This window comes from Ascidiella aspersa, chromosome 3, assembly GCF_963924565.1.
Source record: "Ascidiella aspersa chromosome 3, kaAscAspe10.2, whole genome shotgun sequence".
Classification (NCBI taxonomy): domain Eukaryota; kingdom Metazoa; phylum Chordata; class Ascidiacea; order Phlebobranchia; family Ascidiidae; genus Ascidiella; species Ascidiella aspersa.
In genome coordinates this window covers 690,105-712,069 of record NC_139449.1, presented here as the reverse complement: position 1 = coordinate 712,069, position 21,965 = coordinate 690,105, and the positions used below count along the sequence as shown (strand labels likewise).

Below are 21,965 nucleotides of genomic sequence, written 5' to 3'. Positions count from 1 at the left end.
TCATGTGAGTATTTTTTACTGGATTGGTTGTACTGTGGTCACCACGCGTATTCGCTGTGTAATTGTCTATTATAATACCTTAATAATTAACATTTTAATAGCATGTATATATTAATAAAAGTGTTATTAGTGTATTGATTTGGTTACTATGACTAAGATGTAAAAGTTTTAGTTTAATAACCGTTTTAACTTAATAAGATATAAAATTTAAATCTGCTTTATTTCAATATTTTTGAAGTTTTTCTTATTCTTTATAATGTTGCTTTAAACCAATGACCTGATCCTGATTTGTTAAGCAAAATACGTGACTAATTACAACAGGATGAACTACAACATTTTGTGGTTGTAATAGAGTACATTTGATGTATATTTTGAATATTCAACATAGGATTGTTGTAAAGGACATTACTTTTCTGCAGAATAATTTGAATTTTTGTAATAAGTAGAATATTTTTGAAATGGTGGACTTCAAAAAACTGCTGGGTTTTTCACCAAAGCGTCTATGTTCTTGGAAAAAACTCGTTATTCTTTTAAACCAACCCAGGGATGCCTCAATTCTTGCTTATACAAGGATTGTATATGGTAAATCATTATTTCTAGTGTTATTAGAATGTTGGTTTTAACGTTTTAGAATTTTTAATTTTTCTATGTTCATAATATGCTCGTTTAGTTGCTGGTCTAGAATCCTACCACAGCATTCAAACAATTATCAAATCAATGCACAAAATTAAGGTTAGGGTGCAAGTTAGGATTTGAGTTTGGGTGGGCCAAATGGTATTATATTTATTATTTAATAATAATGCCTATCCCACCCAAACCGAAACCAGCAGCAAAAACTATTAATATTCATTGTGATAGGATTTTAGAATAGCGCCCTTTTCTTTGCCCACTATTGCTAAATAGTTTAAAATTTACCTAATTCATTATGGTGTTTAAATTTTATGGTGCTGTTAAGAATTTATTAAAGTGTATGGAATATATCTCATCTCAATAAATAGATTATACTTAAAGAATTTTGACGATAAGATAACTATTTTGGCTTCACACAGCATTTTCTATAATAATAATAATAATTATTACAAAATATATGTTCTGAGTGTTTAATTCGGGAATCACAGGTTAGACATCAAGTGTTAGATTTAAAAAAAAACATTAGGCAATTAATTCTAAAACCTTTGGTTTTTAAAAGTTTTTATCTTATATTACTTGAACTTTATTTAGGCATCCTTATGATGATTGATATTCCGAGGGAGCGTGGGATGCTTCATGCTTATCATCGTTACGGCGATGGTTCTAGTGATTTGTGTCGTTTTCCTCTCATTAATTCACTGGAACCGCTCGGAGCAGATTACATGACGCTGTTGTACGGGATTTTATTTATAAGTAAGTAGCACATTACTCATAAAGACTAGTTGCAGTATTTTGTCGAAAATAATGCAACCAAAACAAATGTTTGGTAAAATATCTACTGCAGACAATATAATATAACGTCAAAGAAATTCTTCTGAACGGTTGATATTTAAGCTTAACAATCTGTAGCAAATTTACTGGAAATGTTTGAACCGCACTAGCAGCAAGAAACTATTTTTTTTATTTTAAAACAATTTTTTAATGACGTTTTTTTTTTTAATTTTATTTTATTCAAAAAAATATTATTTTTTTGAAACTAATGTTCAGTGTTAATGAACTGAAACACTTTCAAATGTAAGGAACTACATGCAGACCATAAAATTTCAAATAAAGTTTCTTGCTCTCGAATCAGGCAATATTTAGACCGTCAATTGTGTAAAACATAAAATCATTTCCTAAAATTAAAAATATTTTTTTAAAGAAATGACTTTACACTTGTTTTGTAAACAGTCTAAACATCAGTGTTAATGTATGCTAATTTGAAAAACTTTATTTTATTAGATATTTTTATTTTTTTTATTGGTTTTGAACATCGATTTATGTGTTGTATTTCTAAAACAAATTTGAGTGAAATAACTAATGTTATTTTGAAGTGATTATTCATAGATTATCACAGTTTTATGCATTTAGTTCAAGTTTAAAACAAATTCAAAACTTCAGCTTAATTTACCCAGGTGCTGCAGGAATAAGCTTGGGTTTATTTTATCGCGTCAGCTGTCTTTCGTTTTCTGTGATATACTGGTACTTTTTCCTTTTGGACAAATCTGTATGGAACAACCATTCTTATCTTTATGGACTTCTTAGCATTTTGTTTCTGCTTTCTGATGCACATAGATATATGTAAGTGATTTTACTACAACATTTTGGCTTAATGGTGGACATACATTCTACGAAATAAAGTGTTAGAATAACTTTGAGATTTATTTTTGTAAACCTTGTGTATACAGTATGTTACTATGCTCTATAAATTTAATGTCTTTCTATTTCTAGGTCTCTAGATGGATTATTGAACAAAAAACTTAAAAACTCTCATGTTCCACTTTGGAATTATACCCTTCTCAGATTCCAGGTAATTTAATGCAGATAAACGTTTTTTATGCAGTTCGTTTATAAGGCTACAATGTATGTTACTACTAAGGTAGTGTTTCTCAACCTATATGTTGCGATACAAAGTTGGCTCGCCGTTTGATTGTTCAATTTGTTTGGGTAAAGTTTGATTTATGTTCTTTATTTTAGATTTTTCTGGTTTATTTTTACGCCGGTTTGAAGAAAACGAATGCAGATTGGATAACTGGATATTCGATGAACAGTTTGTCAAGGCATTGGGTCTTTGATCCATTGAGGTAATAACACAACATTAACATCACTTTTAAACATTTACAGTTTAGTGTTGCATACTAAACAGTTTCAAAATTACAAAGGCACTTTTTTCGTTTAAAAATTGTTTTAAATAGATCTAGTTGACTGAAATTGCATCTTGGAAAGGATATGGGCATTAACCTACAATATTTTTTATCGTTAATTTATTTTAAAGTGGCAAAAGTAATAAATTAAATTGGGTTGTATGTTTAGTTCTAAAACATATATATCTTTATTTCTGGGTATGTGTCCACAAAACTTATAAATGAATGCCATATATATATAAATTCGCAAATATGCTTATCACTATATCTAAAGTATGTTTAAAGCCTCCAAGAATGCGTAGTTTCTTTTAACCTAAACAATGCATTGTATCCAAAGCAATTTGCAACCAATACTTAACACATTTGTGATAATGAGAATTCCACTTAACTTATAGGTTTTAGATACTTGTGTGTTGACAACTAAACATGTCATACATTTGTCAAAAGTGCTTTTAAACCTTAGTGTTATTTACATAACACCGCTGTGCTAATTGCTCCTTGCAAGATAATAACACATCTTCACAAATTTGTTTATGCTTTATGCAGTGTGTATTTTGTTTATTATATATATACCATTTTATTTCAAAATACATCTAAACACTAAAAAATGTATATATATATATATATATATATATATATTATAATATTTAATTTTATACATACAATATAATGTTTATTTTAATATAACATACTTGTTAAATAAAGTTTGCAAATATTTTTTAAAGCTAGTTTTTTAAAGTGCTATGTTTTTGGATTTAAAAAAAAAAGTGCTCTGTAAAAGTTTTTGTGAAAGTGCTTCATTATGATATAACAATTGCAGGCTTGTGATGTCTGACTCCACAATGGACTACTTTGTCGTTCACCTTGGGGGGTTCTCCTTGGATTTATTTGTCGGATTTATATTTTTCTTTGACAAAACTCGCTGGTTGGGATACGTAATGTGTGGATCTTTCCATCTCATGAACTCACAGCTGTTCCGCATCGGTAAATATTGAAATAAAGTTGTTTATTTAATTGCTAGTAACATGCATCAGTTAATGTCTGTGTTTGGTAGCTTCTTTTTTTTGACGATTTTCGAAAATACATTCTGTTTTAAAAACAGCAATTACCGGTTGATGCCAGACACTAAGAAATAACACATCCATTATTTTAATTTAGATAAAAAAGATGTATCATCCACTTCTAGTTTTAGACAATTTTGGAATATGCATTTTTGTGTAGGTCAATTTCAACCTCACGCCACAATGTCCAAACTTAAATAACATGTTTTATTTTTTGTCCTAGTCTAACTATCTTATCTATTATATTCCAAACCTAATAACATATTTAATTTGTGTTTAGGTCCAACCACAACCTCCAGCTATTATGCTACAAATTTTTATCACATATTTAATATTTTCCAGGAATGTTCCCGTATGCTATGCTCGGCACGATGTTTGTGTTTTGCCACTCGGACCAGTTCAAGCGATTCCTCGGCAACATTCCTTACTTGAACTTGTTGTTTGACACCAACGACCCACAACCCAACATCGCGTGCATCTACAATAACACAAAGGAAACAAAGAAATCACCGATAAGGTCGCTTGATATATGATTTGTTAAGATTTTGTTGTTTCTGTAGCTTGAGAATGAATCTTGTTTTTTTGCCAACAGTCAAATTTTCTGGGATTTATTTTACAAAATTACAAAAAGTCATATTAAAATGCGCATCTGAAATTCTCTGTATCTTTCAAGCAGATAAAACTGACTTAGAAAAGTGTTATAAAAATTATTAAAAGTTGTCTTCTTAAATTAGCTGCAAATATCACAGTATATTAAGAAATATGTCAATGTCATACATTTAGGTTTTTTATGTATTTTTGTATCTTTAAAAATAAAACACACTTAGATTATAAAACTTGTTGTTAGAGCAACTTTCCACAAATTATTACCCCATCTTCAGAGTGGCAACTTCTTAACTAAGTCACACAGAAATTTGCATTAGCACCTGAAAATAAATATAAACTACACTTTGTTTAAAAAATTATAGAAGTTTTATCATTTATTTTGGCCTCTTTTTTCGAATATAAACAAAGCCTTGGTTATAATTTCTTTATACAGTTGGTTGACACCATTGTTACTTTGACCTGATGAAGCAAAGTTGTGCAAAAACTTGTCAAGATTAGGATTCAAATTATCTTTAATCAGTGTCACTAGATTTATTTTTGTTATTGAATAATATATAATTTAACTGTGCACTTGTGTGCAACAAGCTGATGCCATCATTTGTGGCTCCATGTAGATAAGTTTACACAAATTATTTCTCCAGATTCCCTGTTTATTTTACATCATTTTATTTTTAGTTTTTTTTACATCAATATATCACCTGTTTTACCTCCAGATGGCGCCACACTCTCGTTGCGCTGCTAACCTTGACTTACATCTCGGAACAACTTTTCCTCCCCCACTCACATTTCATCACCAAGGTAAGGCTTCAATCGTCTAATATTTCCAAGCACTTAATAAATTAGGCAAGTTACACAATCTTTTAACAACTTAACATTTTGGCATTTTTTTTAAACCAGACCTTCGGCATTCTTTTAAAGGGAACAAAATGTTGTATTATGTGTATTCGAGATGGCGTTTTGACACGGCCCGCCAACACATTCTATGTTTAACACACGGTCCACTGTCATAAACAATTTCCCATCCCTGCTCTAAACCAAGGCTTACCACCCTATATTGCGCTGCACAGTGTTATTATAATATAGCGTTTTTTTCAGTGACAAACTATTTATGTGAGTCTTCTGTTAAGTTTTTTAGAGTTTTAATTTATTGCTTCTTTTTTATTCTTTTTTTCCAAAGGTTGAGAGATTAAGTCTTACCTGACCATTTTTTTGGTTTTTATACATGTTTATTATTTGAATAAAATAATAATTTGACAAGTTGAGCTAAATGCCCACAAACTTTACCAAGATACTGATCTATTCGGGTACTTGCACAGATCTTTAATGTAGCTTTATAATGAATTTCAAAGCCAAAAAGTTAGAGTGAATCGACATCATCTTAACAAATATAAAAACTTAATTTAATAACCCCACCTTTTACAAGTCATGTTTTGATTTATTTCTGAGTCACATTAACTGAAGATGATACAAGTAAGTATCGAAACGTCATAATTAAGGTGATGTCGATTTACTCGACCTTTCTGGCTTTGAAATGCATAATTATCAAGATACTGTTTAAATTTTGTAAACACATTTAAACCAAGCTTACTTTCTTACAAGCAAACTTGTAATTTTTGGAAAAAAATATTCAATTATTTTATAGATAAATTAATACGTAATTAACCTTATCTGTTGTCAAATATTTGTTGTGTTTTGTCAACCACATAATCCTTAAAAGTATCTTGCTGCCCAGGGTTACAACGGTTGGACGCAGGGTTGCTATGGTTACAGCTGGGACATGATGGTCCATTCTTTCACCAACCAACACATCAAGATTTCATTCAAGGACAAACATGGAGAGGAAGGATTTCTTAAACCAGGGGTGGGTATTTGTTCGATCAACGTTTTACTCGCCGTAGAGTTTCTAACATTTTGAATTTTTTTCACTATACATTTTATATTTGTATATCCATAAAAATAATTTCCTATTTTAAATCAAACAATACGCTTTATACTTAAATCACAAACTTTTGTTGCTTTTTTGCGAATTTTTTATTTTCTGTAATTACTACTGTTTAAAACTTACCAATCTATTCTTAAAACCTGTTGTCAAAAGTATCCCCTAAAACCATCAAATTACCCCTTCGAAGGGGTAATTGCCTACTGTTTAAAAAACACAAATCTATCATTAATACTTGTTGTCAAAAATACCCCTAAAAAAATCCCCCACAAACCGTTAAATTACCCCTTGAAGGGAACAATACGTACTGTTTGAAAAACTTTCATTCAGCCTTAACACTTGTCGTCAAAAATTCCACCTAAAATGATTAAGTTTTCCCCTTTGAAGGGGCAAAACAACTTTTTTAGACGTCAACTTTCAATTTTAAACCAAAATACTAATAAATATTTTAAGAAATTGAATGCTTTTAGGCGTTCCTATACTCGTCGAAGAACCGCTGGTCAATGCACCCTGACATGGCGATCCAGTACGCTCGATGTTTGAAGCGCAACTTAATAAGTTTGGGGGTCGAACAACCAACTGTACACTTCGATGTTTGGAAGTCGCTCAATGGAAGATTCCAGCAGAGGTGGGTGGCATTGTTTGGGACGTTCTAATAGAACAATTAGCACTGTCAACGTCATAATAGCACTAGTTAGTATGTATGGGTGGCATTGTTTGGGACGTTCTAATGAATTGACTTTTTATTACACCTTTATAATAAATGACGCTTTGGCTTTGTGAACTAACTTTCTTTTCGCTCTTCACCCAAAACACTTTTTCCAAATTGTACTTCACATATTTTCAAATTTTTTAAATATTCTGGGTCTACCTCGCCGTTTGTCGAATGTTGATAAAGTTGAAACCTGCAAATACGTTAAGGTTATTGGGAAAAATTGTTTTAGCCTAAGGATTTGTTAAATTCTACGATCGTTAATTTACTTAGAAATTATCCCGATACCACCCAAGTATCGGACGAGTACCGATACCACCCAAGTATCGGACGAGTACCGATATAAATCAAGTATCGGACCAATACCGATATAAATCATCTCGGATCCGATAGTATCGGACGTGCTAACCTTTAATTATCGCCTTTACCCTCGCTAACCCTTTAACCCTAACCCTCTATTTCCTTGATAGGGTGATTGACCCTTGGGTTGACCTTTCAACTTACAAGTGGTCTCCATTCTCGAACCCCGAGTTCGTGCTTCCAGTCCTCGCTGAACTAACTCCATGGCGCGCCAAGCTCAAGTCGCTCAAGCAGCAGTTGCGCAACAACACGCAGAGATTGCGCAATGACAAACAAGGATTGCACAACGACGAACAGAAATTTTCTCGCAATAGCGAGCAGGAATTGCGCAATGATGATGATGGATTGCGCAATCACCCGTTGGATGTAGTTTTCGTTGCCGACTTTCCAGGTATTTCCCCAAAACCAAAACCTAAGTTTGTTGTATGAAGGTTTTTTTATTTTATTTCATTCATAGTTTCGGCCAAAACCTAAATTTAAAAATCAAAGACATTTTTCTGGCTTCCCCCCAAAAATATGTTTTTATAAATGTTATTTGTTGTTCATTTAAATTACTTTCTATTTTTGGAACGTTGTAAAAGTCTTACATCATTGAATTTTAAAGTTTTCTATTCTGTGGTAATTTTTATCAAAAAATGGCAATATTTACAAACCCACCCTTAAATAGCCATTTATAGCCTGAATATAAGAAACCTAACCTTGGTGAAAACCGACTATTTTCATACGATTCTAAATATTTTTAAATTTAACTAAAAACGTTGATAAATTCCAGGAATGCGGCTTGAAAACTTCGTCCAAGTCGACTTCGGCGAAACAAGTTTGGAAGTCTTGCAAGGAAAAGTCGAAGTTGAGTTGGATTCTCGGGCGAGTAAAGTTACTCTCGGGGTCGGAGATAAAATACAGGCGAGTTGTTGGAGAAATATGAACAACTCTAGTTTACTAACTCAGCGAATTAAGCAAAATGCAACTAATTCTAATTCAAATCTAATTCGGATTTTACCAAAAATGTTAGTTGGCTAAAATGCGCTTTAGTTAAAGAAGTACGTACCATTTTTTAAAATGTTTGGCTGAAGGTAGAAATCACTGCATTTATTCCGAATTGTGACGACATTTGTAATTAATTGGCACATTAACCCCTCCACTTAAACGTGATTTTGTGTCGTTTAGCTTCCAGCTTATTAACCCCTCCACTTAAACGTGATTTTGTGTAGTTTAGCTTCCAGCTTATTAACCCCTCCACTGAAACGTGATTTTGTGTAGTTTAGCTTCCACCCCATTAACCCCTCCACTGAAACGTGATTTTGTGTAGTTTAGCTTCCACCTCATTAACCCCTCCACTGAAACGTGATTTTGTGTAGTTTAGCTTCCACCTCATTAACCCCTCCACTGAAACGTGATTTTGTGTAGTTTAGCTTCCAGCACAATAACCCCTCCACTAAAACGTGATTATGTGTAGTTTAGCTTCCAGCTCATTAACCCCTCCACTAAAACGTGATTTTGGGTCGTTTAGCTTCCAGCACATTAACCCCTCCACTAAAACGTGATTTTGTGTCGTTTAGCTTCCAGCACATTAACCCCTTCACTAAAACGTGATTTTGTGTCGTTTAGCTTCCAGCCGGCAAGTTTCACACAATTCACACAATTTCTGACACACCGTCGTGCTACTTTTACACCTACACCAACACGACAGCTAACACTCTTCAGGAGAAAGTCGACCAACTGAGAAAACAGCTAAATGAGACAAAACATGGCGGACAAATCGTGCAGACGGGCGAGACCAAAAATGGCGGAGGTAAAATGACTCAAAATTATGTTAAACTGATTCTAATTTGGTCGTTTGTGTTTTTTTTATTTTAAACGTGAAAACATGAATTAATATAAATTAATTAAAATAGAACCATTTTCCCTTTTTGTGAAAAAGCGCCAATAATTCCACTAAACATGATTCCTTCAGAAAAGATTATTATTATTATTATCCGAAAACAGTCAGATGAGGATTGTAGCCCGAGCAAGGCAGGGTTAGACAACAACCAGCCTCTGGTGAGGTTTGAACTCACGACCTCGGTCATACCGGGACTCACTGGGCCACGGTAGTAGTGCCCCAAACTGTAACTCGTAAATGCCAACATTTTCTAAAAAGCGTCTAATCGCAACATCGAAAATAAATAAAAACTGTTTTCCGTCTTTTTACCATTGTGACGTAGCTTGTGACGTCACGTTTTGGAACTTTATTATAACTTTTATAACTTTATTACGTCATCCCTGATTTGTTTTTTTTTTAAAGATTCTTCCGATGTCGACAACAAATTGGGGAAAGTCCCCGACTCAACTGATGACGAGTAAGTTTTGTAACTTGTTATTTTCACTCTGGTTGTTGCAAATATGACGTCACTTCTTCTCGTGCTGCCCGCTCAGTCCTTATTCGTTGTTCAGTTTCGCTGTAGTTAAGACGCCTGTATAAAGTTAAGTTTATTTAGAGCTGTAAACCCGATGTTAAATGGTGATGTTTTATAAAAAACTTTCCAATGGCCGGAAAAACACTTTTTATAAAAAAAAACTTTTAAAACTAAAGATTTTAATTTTTTTAAATCTAAGGCAAACTTGATCTAACACCCGAAATAAAATACTACTGGATCTTTAAATGTCATCTATTTTAATTGTTTGAGCTGTTTATAATGACGTCATTTGGTATCGAAACGCGAAATATTTTATCCAAAATTTCGGGAGCCGCAATTTAACATTAAGTATCGCGCATAAAATCGCAATTCAAGTATCGCACATAACTTTTAAAGAACAAATTCAGCCGAATAACCGAAATTAATTACCTTTAAAAGTTTCGGTTTCGGGATCCCAATATTTTCTCCACATTCCTTGCTTGGGTAAATTCCCAACCGCGTAAAACTTTCCATGACGTAATAAGTTTCGGTTGGGCGTAGACAAACAGTCTGTTGTTACGTCACAGAGTGCTGAGCACTTACTTGCGCCAGGAGGAGCAAAGAGCAGCGAGGAGGGAGTGGGAGGAAAAGAGCATCCTCGAGAAGTTGGAGTTCTTCATCGTCAAAGAAGTCGGCGTTTTCAGCAAAAGGTGAATTGATAAGCTTGAAAATAGATTCTTTGGTAATTATCCTTGTACTGGTAAAACCAGATTTTGTTTTTAAAAGCATCTAAACTTGGTAATTTTTAAATTGTTGATACAATTACGACATTTGAGGCATACTGGCTGGAGGTTGAAGTTAGATATAGTAAGAATATTAAAACCCATAGAAATGTCAACATGTTGAAGCTGAATTATGAGATATTCCAAACATTCAAAATCCCAAATAAGCACAAAATGCAACATACTTCTGTATGAGCTCCGATATTCATTCTACGCCTACCTACAACCTCCAGCCATTATCTTAAGAGTTAATCGAAACGCTCACAAAATGCAAATTGCTTCTGTGTGAGCTTTGATATTTACATTATTTTCATGTTTATTCGTGTTTTACTGAAACTGACCTTTTTTCTTCCAGCTTTCTGTTGGTGAAGTATAGCGCCAGAAACGTCATATTTGGTCGCCCCGACGCGTCACAGATTGATGACGAAATGCGCTACATCGCTTCGTGGCACGTCACTGCTATGACGTAAGCACAAGTTGTCGTTTACAGTCATTCTTTGACAAATTTGCAATCATTTAATAAAAATAATATTGCCTTGACAGGAAACATCCGGGACCCCCGACGAAGAGTGACGTCACTGACGACGTTAAGCAATCGAAGACGGAGTTATGACGTGGCATTACCTCATTGGCGGACCTGTATTGTGTAACGTTTCGAGGCAGTATTGTTATCAACGTCGAAATTTTAAAATCTGACTTTCTTGAGTTATTATGTTGATCGTGATTAAGTGCAATTTGTTTTCTACGGTAGATCTTGAAGTATGAAATAGCTTTTTTCCCAATTTTTTCGCAATTGCTTTGTGCAGTATTTTTGATAGAAATTTTGTTTGAGTAAAGCGTTTTTTTCACCATTTGTACACTGTTTTAACCCATCTGTGGAATAGTAGGGGTTAGCAGGGGTTACCGGGGCACGGGTAACACCCAGAAATACATGAAAAGATGTATTCTGGGTTTTTCTAAAATAGAAACAATAAAATCTAGAAACTTAGGAACCAACACTCACCTTTGATCGCTCCCGGCAAAAATCCATTAGTGGTTTGTTGTTTAGTTACCTTCAGTTAATAACCTACTACTGTTTGATAAATTTATTTTCTAAAATAAGTCGCTAAGTTAAATGGCAAATCTTAGATTGAATTCCTGAATTAATTTTGCATCGGACGAGTACCGATACTCCCAGTTGATATGAGTATTATCGAATCTGATCTGATTTTAATGGACAAGTTCATTTTACGGGAACTGTGCGATTTTTCCTTAACATGGTCGATTGTGTCGCACAATTCAATAACCCACATCCCACAGAGTTTGAAAAATATACAATCCTATACTATTCCATCTTGTGGCTACTTTTTGTAAATCGTAGCTGCTAATGGTCAAAAATTATTTTGGGGTGAATTTATACCTTTATTGCAGATAAGTTCTTCCAACCATAACTCATATATTTGTTTACTGGTCTTATGGGTTCACCAAATAGCTCAGTCAGCATCGCATGTTGGGATGTATTCCAGTCTATGATATTTCACCTCAAGCATCTATTCTAGAAAAACTCGGTTTGTTGTATTTTTGTGATTGACCTTACAACTTATTCTTGCCACAACTTTACTATCTACTGTATGATTGTGCTTCCAATTTTTACCCAACAATTTCTTGTTTGATTTGATGAAAAAATTACAATGTCGTAATATTTCCAAAACAATTTTTTTTCAACTTTTTAGATTTTCTTGTGATGCCAACATTCGGTAAAAAAGTTAGTTTACGATGACCTTTAACAAAAATAAGAAAGCCATTATATTGGACAGAATCGACATTTTGTTGTTCACAAATATTTCGGTGTTAGCTCATGCCATCGTAAGTGTACAATTAATAAAGATATAAACGACAAGACGAAAAAAATTGCTATTGAAATAACTAAGAAAACCCGCATTATGTTGCAAAGTTTACGATTTTAGTCAGATTTTTTTCAGGTCGTTCATATATGCTTTTGTTTTCTGAGCTCGTATATTTGATTTACGCAAATAAACTCATACATTGTCTAAGTTGACACAAACAATGACGGAAGAATAAAAACCTCAACAGACTTATCCACCAATGGCCTTGAACCCTCTAACATTTTTCTTTCTGAAAATTTGAAAAGGCCATATAGTCTTGCTTAAAAAAAACACATAGCGTGTTGTTCACTTGTAGCACCGTAGGGATTCCCAACTCCAAGTCTTTAACACTCTACATCGCCGCTTTATCCAATAGGCCAAGAAGAGGGATACGAGATTTTGAGAAAAACAAGCACTATATTGTTGAGGTCAGGTGACAGACGTGTCCACACTTATCGATGTACACCTTGATTTTGTCGTCGCAAGGCTTCGAGTGACAAAATATTTTTGGTTGCATTAAATACAGCCTTAAGCTGACCCATTGAGATGCCGTTGCATAGCACAAGGCCGACAATCTGTTGCTTGCTGCAGTTTGGAAAACCTTTCTCCGACTAGGTTTTAAAGTCAATTTAAAATTTTGAGCAAAACAGTTGGAGGCTTTACACCAATAAGAATATTAAAGCCCATATAAAATATGTACATTTTGAACATGTCAAATATCTCTTGATTCTCGAAGGTAGCAATTTGAAACTTTTTCGAATATCTTTATTCATTTTCAACAGGCGGTGAATTAAATGGGCCGAAAATTTATTTTCGTGACATATCTTGTTTTTCCTCGCATTCTTTTTTGGTTTGCTATGGTTTGCTATGGCGTGTTTCAGACCGATTTTTGTCCGAAGCTTTATACAAAAAAGTAGACATCGTAGAACTTTCAAACTTTCAAACATGACGTATAGAGTGCTATGTAGGTGCGCTGTAGAGATTTATGAGGCTGCACCCCTAGGTTTTAAATTTGCAATGTCCGAATACAAACGTGACTTTGCTTTATTGTTACTCTACATATTAAGCGTTATTTTCACATTTATCCTACAATTGGAGTTAAATGTTTCTTTTTGCAACCAAATACAACAAACATGATTTTTATTGCTTTAAAAATGTTGCTACAACTTTGGTCAATAAACGCAAAACACGATCAAATGCGGGGCGCTGGAAGAAATAAATCACGCGACTTACAGTTCTTCCGCACGGGTTTAAACATTGTCAGGAACAACAAAGGCGGCGATGACGCAACACGAGCACTAAGTGACGTCACAATTAACCAAACGCGATTTAATTGCGTCGGGGGGTTTCGCGCAAATAACGAGGCTAGTTTGGAGCGAAATAAGTCGACGCGTCTTTATCGCGTCATAAAGCAATGGAAGAAGAATGTTGTGGTCGGTCAAAGGTCACCGAAATCGCAAGAAACGTAACAGAGAGGCGCGCGACGTTTGATGGAAACACTAATTGTTACGTCACACGTTTGATTGTGCAGTGAAAGCGAATGCTAGTTTGAATTTCAAAAACTTTTTTGTGTGTTTCCGTGGCTTGAGTTTTTCTTAAACGTCAACTTTTTTAGGAAATTTTATCGACAAAAAATACGTGATACGAAAAAGCAAGTCTGTGAATCAGACTTCAGAAAAACCCTGCGGCTCCACAGTTTGAGTTCTCGTCGCGTTATTTCGTCCTGATTTGTGCTCGGCTCCACTCTGGTTACTTCCTTGTCCAGTTTTCCGGATGCTGCTCTGCCTCCGTCTTCCACGAACCAAGTTGATGAAGGATTTCCTCAAAGAAGTCCTCCTTAACCCACCACCAGGGGGCGCGCTCTTGTCGCTTGATGTCGCTGCTGAGGTCGCTTTGTTGGATTTCTTGGAATTTGTTGCTTGGCTGAGGTTGTCGCTTGCTGCTGGAGCTTTGACGCGCGATGCTCCCTTTGTTACGTCATTTTCCCGCTTCGCTGCATCCCTTGACACTAGAGGGCTGCGTTTGGTGGGAGCAGTCGTTCGTGAGTTCTTTAAAGTTGTTACTTTGGTCGGTTTCATGTATCCGGGGACATCGGTTGCTCGTGACACAGACTGCGGTGGACTTGTAGACTTTTGTGGAGATGACACTAAATTCGGTGGAGATGTCAAAGGCTTTTGAGGAGAAGACACGGACTTTTTTGGATTGTTTGTTGATTGCTTTGAAGAAGTCACTGACTTTTGTAGACTTACAGACTTTTGTGGCGAAGACACAGACTTTTGTGGACTAGACGTTGATTGTTTAAAAGAAGACACAGACTTTTGTGGACTGGTCGCTGATTGTTTTAAAGAAGACACAGACTTTTGTAGACTTACAGACTTTTGTGGCGAAGACACAGACTTTTGTGGACTAGACGTTGATTGTTTTAAAGAAGACACAGACTTTTGTGGACTGGACGCTGACTTTTGTGGAGACGATTCCTCGTTGCCAGGCGTCAGCTCAGAGGCGACACCTCGAGGTTTGGGACTTGTTCGTTTCGGTGAAACTGGAATCCGAGATTTTCTCCTCGGACTTGTGTTTCCGCTGGGTGGCGCTGGTGAGGTTGGGATTGTGAGGTGAAGGGCAGGTTTGACCTTGGGACGCTTCGTGTGACCTTCACGATGAAAAAGTTAGTCAGATGCTTGCAAAGTTATTTAGTTATCTTTGTTCTTTATTTTAAATTTGGCAAAAAATGTTTATTTGATCGAAGTTAAACTATGTTTGTCAACAGTGACAAGCACATTTATGAAACTTTAGTTACTTTATACAGTTTTCAGCTTGTTTTAATAGTATATAACAAAAAATGGTATTTTAAGTGTCACATATATTTAAAAAAACAAAAATGGACAAAATGATGTTAGTGCTACAAGCATGCAAAAATCAAGGTTAGCTTCCCACAATGAAGTAAAATAATGGACAGCGGATGCTAGAAATGCTGAAACTAAGTCCTACTGCGACTATCACATGCAAATACAGCAACCACTACTTTGACGCATGCTGCAAATATAAACTAGAGAAACATAACAACTATTTAGCGCTCAACCCTTGCTTCACGATTTGTGTGAAATATTTGGGGATGTTTTTAGTGGTTCGGGGTGTTTTTCACTTTTCATTGGGATTGGAAATTTGCAGTAACATGTTTTTAATCTGTTGTCTTTTTTTGCTACATCTTACCTACTGGGCGAGTAGTACAAGAAACGGCAGCCATTTTGGGGCCGACGTTTATGCTTGTAATTTCATCGTCATAAATTTCAAGAACCTTGTTGCGCTAATCCTTCACTTAAACTTGGTTTTAAAGATCAATTGTTAGGTGTGCAATATGCCAACTGACCCAAACAGGCAGTGCTTCTCAACGAAAAGTTTGTCGGGCCAAGGAATTATTCTAGTTTTCATTTTATTTAATACCTTTTTGAATCAGAAAATCACAATGTTAGGCGATAAGAATATTCGCGAGTCGAAATTGAGTTTGGATACCATATAATAAATCATTTCAGAACCCCTGGAGCTGGGTGTTGACCGGGCGGGGGCGTTAAAGTAGCGGTTTGTATCGATTAAAGCGGCTTGTTTGACCAAGTGAAGTTCTGGCGCCGTTTTATTGGTGAGATGTTTACTTGTTTCACCACTTCAATTTCGCAAACCAGCAGTGTTTGTAAAGGTTAAAGCTGTCTGAAGTTACAGGAATGCAAATACTGAGCCAAGGCTAGTTTTTTACCTTAAATGCGCATGTTTATAGGATAAAGAAAGACACATTTTACACTTTAAAACGCCTTTGTTTTAAGCGCAAGTTATTGCCCGTAAAAATACACAGTTGTACTATGAAAGTATGTTATTTCAATTGAAGTTCATAAAGAAATAGTCAAGAAATGTTTTTATTTTTATTTTAGAATCGTTTTGTTTTCTTTTTCAGAAATGATCTACTATTTATTTTTGAACAACATTCACATTATTCGTTTGTGAAAAATTCAAAATATCACACTCTTGGAACAAACCGGCCAGTAGTGACCCAACTGAGGTTGTTTAACGTTTTTAAGGTGAATGTACACTTTGTTTCAAACGTACAACGCACAATCTCCCTTTCATGTCCACAGCTTGGACTCTAAGCAAGCATCGACAATATTTCAAGCCCGAGAAGTTATGAACTGTTGTGGCCAGACGCGGATCCAGGGAGTTTGTTTGGCACAAAAAAATCTTTCAGATATGACGTCACCGTGTTACAGCATAACGTGACGTCATAAAAGTAATCTTTAAGACGCTATTTATTAAAGTTTTAGGTTTGAGAGGTGTTACTTTAAAACAAAAGCTGCTATAAAATTATATCGATTCGCGCGCAAAAGGAAAAACACGTTTATATCGTGTAAGTTGCCAATTATTTTTGAAGGTGAGAAGTATAACGCGTTTGGCTGAAAGCATTTTATTAAAATGGACCAAACATATTGCAAATGTAATTGAGATTTGCGTGAAGATCTAGAAGTTTTACATTTACGTTGTTAAAATAAGGAAATATACAGTTTGGGGGGAGCATGACCAATTGACCCCTGGATTCGCACCTGGCCGTAGCCCACAAATAAACAACATACATTTAACAGCAAGTAAGTCGAAGTGAAACAAAATGGCGGTGTTAAGTTTGTAAATTATTTGTGTCATTGCAACAAAATGACGAGTGCACACATGTAGGTCAAAGGTCAAACCTCGTCTCTAAAAGTTCTTAAACCAGTGCTTGAGCTTAATCCAGGCTTCTGCGTGAAACAAGGCAAACAATTATTTGTCCGATACTCGATACCGATATCACCCTAGTATCGGACGAGTACCGATACTTCCACTTGGTATCGGGAATCATAATTTTGTTTATTATTTGGACATCAATCCATCGTTCTTGGCTGATAATATTCGCACGCAAATGTCGAGTGATATTCACATAACGAGTAGAAAGTAAAACCCTGATGTTTGTGGAATGTTTCGGCATTGATCGATCAATGTCAATCTCGATCTACGTTTGAAAATACAATCAAGTGGTTGGCATTACATAAAAAAGTGACAGAAATAAAAAAGTGACAGAAATAAAAAAAAGTGACAAAAATTAAATAAAATGCAACTCGTCCGAAAAATCATAGATTGATGATTGCATGAAGTGGAGTGAAAATGTAATCAAAGCAATAAATTCTATAAAGTGGGTGATAGGTTGTTTAACGTAGCGGAGACGAGACACAAAATGGCGTCAAATAAAGGTGCCATTATTGAGCAAAAACGTTTTCAAAATCATGTGGAATATTCCATATTTCCAAAATTGTACGGTGAAACTATTATATAGCGTTATAAAAACAGAAAAATCTTAATTCGTGAAATTTTCATGTGTGAATAATAATTTAATTTAGTGTTCGGTTTACTGTGTTGAACAACATGCAAAGTTGACAAGTGTTTTGAAATGTGTAGATAAACTGAATCCGCATTATATTCAAAATGGATCAAAGGTTCTATTTTAGGTCATTGGTAATAGATTGAAATTGACATAAAAAAGTTAGTTATCGGGTATCTGACCAAAAAGTGCCGTAGGTTAATCTCTTGTTGAAAATATATTTTTGTAGATAAAATCAAACATGATTTAATCGATATAAAGCATGAAATCAACTTCCCCGATTAAATCAATCAAGCTCAAAAAGCGTCGGTTTTTTGAAGCAAGGTTTTAATTGCAAGCTTGTTAATGGTGGCTTAATGTGAAAGCTTAAGCGGCGAGCGTTTGGATGTATTACGTCATCAACTGATGACGTAGGTTCAAGTGTGATAGCGTGAGTTCAACACCGGGAGCACTTTGCACCTGGGGCCGCGGGAAAGTCCCTAATTAAGGGGTGAGTCGTTGGGAAAATTTGGATTCTTTTTAGTTAAAACCGTTTGATAGTCCCGATATTATCGAACAGTCGATACCAACATATCGGAAGAAGATTACATATCGGGGTAGGTTCGTAACAAATGTAGGCTTATACATATTAAATTCCAAGTTTGTCAAGCTAGTTTTGTCAAAGATAAAAGAACCAAATTAAAGTCCACATAAAATTTTACTATTTAAAAAATAAGTTTTTTTAGAATCTCTGATAAACTCATCCAACTGATAAATATCAGTCAGCCCTCGTTTTAGCCCGGACTTCCCCCTGGTTTCACCCCGGGACTTCCCCCTGGCTTCACCCCAGGTGCTTTGTTACGATGTTCTACTGTTGTTTCTCACTTCACGCTTCACTGCACAGCGCATTGCTTCCTTCTTCGATCGGATCTCGACCCTGGATCTTAACACAGTGCTAGGGGTTACCTGAGGTCAGCTTAAGGGTTACTTAAGTTCACATCAGGGTTACTCTGGGTCGAATTAGGGTTATTTTGAGGTATAAGTACTGATAAATAGAAAGGAATTTCCCCCCAGGGACCCACAATGTTGGGGTAAACACTCGAAGCAACGATTTCACTAACCCCGCGATACTCATTGTTGTCTAACAATCGTCACAATGCGTCAGCCCAAAGCAGCGTCGTAAGCTAAGCATAGAAATCAAACTCAAGCAGTTCATACCTTTGGTTTTTTATAGGTTTTATGCATTTTTAAGTTCGCAGAAAAAGTTCTTAAAGAAGACAAACCAAGCCAGTTTACTTGCAATGTTAAAAGCTCGGGCCAAAACAACTCAGGGATCAATGAATGTGTTAAACTGAAGTTTCATGAAAAAGTAAAAAGTCGAGCGCAAGTTTTGACCAAGTTGCAATCCAACTCAAACTACAGCGATCACGTGACTGGTTGATTGGAGCGAGCATCTAAAATCCATTTTTACCAAAACTTCACAGAAACTCTACAGCGTCCTGGAAATCGCCTTCATCGTCCGAATCGCTCCATTCGCTGGGAGGGTTCGGGTGCAAGAAACTAACATTGGCTTTGTATCTTGGTTTGTTGGGCGCTAAATGCACTCGATCTATGCCTAACAGCCCTGGAGGAAAAACGTTGGTTAAGTTGGTGGCTTTTGGCGAGGAATGGCGGTTTGTTGCACGAAACTTAGCCAATGGGCAAACTTTAAAATTAGTGCTTATTAACCTTTCCTCAAACACTTAAAAATAGCTGTATTTTTCAGTATTTCTGTTTCTTAGTGTGTATTATTCGTTGTTAAACGCAGTAGCCCGTTGTTTTGTGCTTGCACCTTAAATATATTGTCACATTCTATCAAAGCAGATCTACAACTAACACCAAAAGTTTTCACCTTAGCACAGACACCAGAAGCTTTTCCTATGACAACGAGCACCCCTGGTTTATCTGGTTAGTTGCAAATGTATTTGTCCTAACACCAGGGCTACCATGTTTCCCAGGTCACTTATCTTCTAATTCTTGGTTTAAACACAAGTAGAAGTGTTCAACTGTTTTTATATTGTAGCACAACTTAAGAAAATAAAGATAACATATATTATTTGGGTGACACCAAAGTATTTTAAATTATAAAAGGGTTAATAAGTGTCCTCTCAAGGTTTATATGGTAGCCCTAGTTTGAAGGAAGCTTAATGAGGTTCACCTTCACCTACATTTAACAAAAGTACCTTTGTGGCATTATTGCCATGGAAACAGGGTCACGTGGCATCTAGAACTGGGATGAAAAAAGAATTTAATGAAGATTTTAAAACTTGGTCAAAGCTGACCAAGTGAAAACGCAACAGTGGAATACCAACTAAGGAAAGTCTTGTGTTTTAAGAAGCCTTTATAATTTTTCGCTTAAAATTGCGTTAGTGAACTGCTTTAGCAGAAGTAAATGGTATGGCATCATAAATGACGTCAAGAACCCAATGACGTCACAAATGCGATGATGTTACAAAACGTCGTGCCACACTACGCGTAGTATACGGTAGTTAGCTGTTTTGGCAAGTGTTACTAATAAGTATTTCAACTCAATGTTGTTAGCTACAAAATCAAAACTTTAACAGCAAAACAAGATGGCGTCCAAAACCTACGAAAATGAACAAAAGGAAAGGCTACCATTAGAAGATAGAACATCGCTCGTCTGATTGGTTCGCTGCTGAGGCCTGTGGGTTCGCTACAACGAAAACTTGTTAGCTGAACACGTGTTTGGAGTATTCAAGCAAGGGAAAAGTTATCAAGACTGAAAAATTACAACTGGGAGATTTAAAAATCTTTGAACTTACATTTTTAACAAGTAAGCGTAGTTGTTTGGACTTAGCGTCAGAATAAAATGTTAGTAACATCTCGGTTAACATTTTTAACATTAATTGAATAATTAATTTGTAAGGAAATAAACCAGGCCAAAAAACTTCTGTTAGGACCATAAGTTGCTTGTCATATAAGTTAAACAAATATATCTGCCAAGAAAAGTTGGTTGGAATTTGCAAGATAAAGAAACAGCCAAAATCTATCGTAGCTCTCAAAAAATATAAGTCACATCATCCCTTATCTACTTTAAGCTGCTTTAAAGAAATTAAAAATATCAACATTAGAGCATTCTGCGTAAAGTTTGTTTTAATATAGTGTAAATAAACCCTAAATTACAAAAATAAACTTTAGTAATAATGTCTTTACCTGCTACATTCGGGACATCTTCTTGTGGGTCCACCGGGGAATCACCTAAATCGGGGGCGTCTTTGGGGGGTTCCGGGGCTGTTTCTATGGCAACCCCGTTCACCTGCACCTCTCCGTCGCTTGGTGTCGCTGCAGGCTTCGGCTTAAAGACGGAAAGAATCTTGGTTAAAGTAGGTGAAAGGTCAGCCGGTGCTTCCCCTTCTGATGGAGAAAATTCGACGCTTGAAGGTTTGTCCGCGACTCCATTGACTTTTTCCGCCTTTTCGCCCAGTTTGGCCGTGGATTCCTCATTTTTGTCCACAGATCCGTAATTTTCATCTGTAGTTCCATTGACTTTATCTACGGTTCCGCCATTTTTATCTGTAGTTTCAACGAGTTTGTCCGTAGTTCCGTTATTTACATCCGTGGGCCCGTCATTTTTGTCCACAGATCCGTAATTTTTATCCGTAGATCCGTTATTTTTGTCGGTAGATTCCTTATTGTTTTCCGTAGTTCCGTCGTTCATAATTTCGTCAACTGGATCCGCAATTCCAACTTCCACTTGATTGATGTCAAGGTCGTCTGGTTGAAACAGCAATAAATTAAATCTCTTTAACAGTTATTGTTTTTTGCTCCAGATTGCTAAATATTTTATACAGCGAAATTTTTGAATATTACGAAATTCTTTTTAATGAAAGACGCACAAACATATGTGTTTATTAACAACTGTGATCCATCCCCTCGGAAGCTGCTTTTTGGCCCAATATTTTTACAGCTCATGTATCGATGTTCTGTGGTTACTTTCGGTTTACATAAATTATCACAGCACACTGAAAATAGTCGCAGACTAATATTTGTGAGACTGCGTTGACTTTAGATGTACTATGATATA

The 21,965-nt window shown here is 35.5% G+C and overlaps 2 protein-coding genes across 2 annotated transcripts; one reads left to right on the top strand and one right to left on the bottom strand.

Annotated features, from left to right (window-relative positions):
• The first annotated feature begins 457 nt into the window (after window positions 1–457).
• LOC146157982 (vitamin K-dependent gamma-carboxylase-like) lies at window positions 458–12,580 on the top strand. Its single transcript, XM_083383372.1, has 18 exons — window positions 458–582; window positions 1,222–1,383; window positions 2,085–2,250; window positions 2,401–2,479; window positions 2,647–2,753; window positions 3,634–3,797; window positions 4,217–4,391; window positions 5,194–5,278; window positions 6,213–6,341; window positions 6,890–7,047; window positions 7,602–7,741; window positions 7,850–7,882; window positions 8,264–8,394; window positions 9,100–9,283; window positions 9,776–9,830; window positions 10,454–10,576; window positions 11,004–11,114; window positions 11,192–12,580. Exons 1-18 carry the CDS (start codon window positions 459–461, stop codon window positions 11,259–11,261), a joined length of 2,196 nt encoding a protein of 731 aa, XP_083239498.1. The 5' UTR covers window position 458; the 3' UTR covers window positions 11,262–12,580.
• Window positions 12,581–19,248: 6,668 nt separating this feature from the next.
• LOC146157981 (uncharacterized) lies at window positions 19,249–21,626 on the bottom strand. Its single transcript, XM_083385768.1, has 2 exons — window positions 21,095–21,626; window positions 19,249–19,505 (listed from the first exon to the last, which is right to left on the bottom strand). Exons 1-2 carry the CDS (start codon window positions 21,597–21,599, stop codon window positions 19,360–19,362), a joined length of 651 nt encoding a protein of 216 aa, XP_083241894.1. The 5' UTR covers window positions 21,600–21,626; the 3' UTR covers window positions 19,249–19,359.
• Between the last annotated feature and the right edge of the window lie 339 nt (window positions 21,627–21,965).

Bases quoted from the DNA above. Each gene is read 5' to 3' on its own strand.
- LOC146157982 (XM_083383372.1), top strand. From the start codon at position 459: ATGGTGGACTTCAAAAAACTGCTGGGTTTTTCACCAAAGCGTCTATGT. The intron at 7,048-7,601 runs GTGGGTGGCATT...TTTCCTTGATAG, and splicing joins AATGGAAGATTCCAGCAGAG to GGTGATTGACCCTTGGGTTG. The intron at 7,883-8,263 runs GTATTTCCCCAA...GATAAATTCCAG, and splicing joins TTTCGTTGCCGACTTTCCAG to GAATGCGGCTTGAAAACTTC.
- LOC146157981 (XM_083385768.1), bottom strand. From the start codon at position 21,599: ATGAACGACGGAACTACGGAAAACAATAAGGAATCTACCGACAAAAAT. The intron at 19,506-21,094 runs GTAAAGACATTA...TTTTTCCTCCAG, and splicing joins AGATGTCCCGAATGTAGCAG to GGCTGTTAGGCATAGATCGA.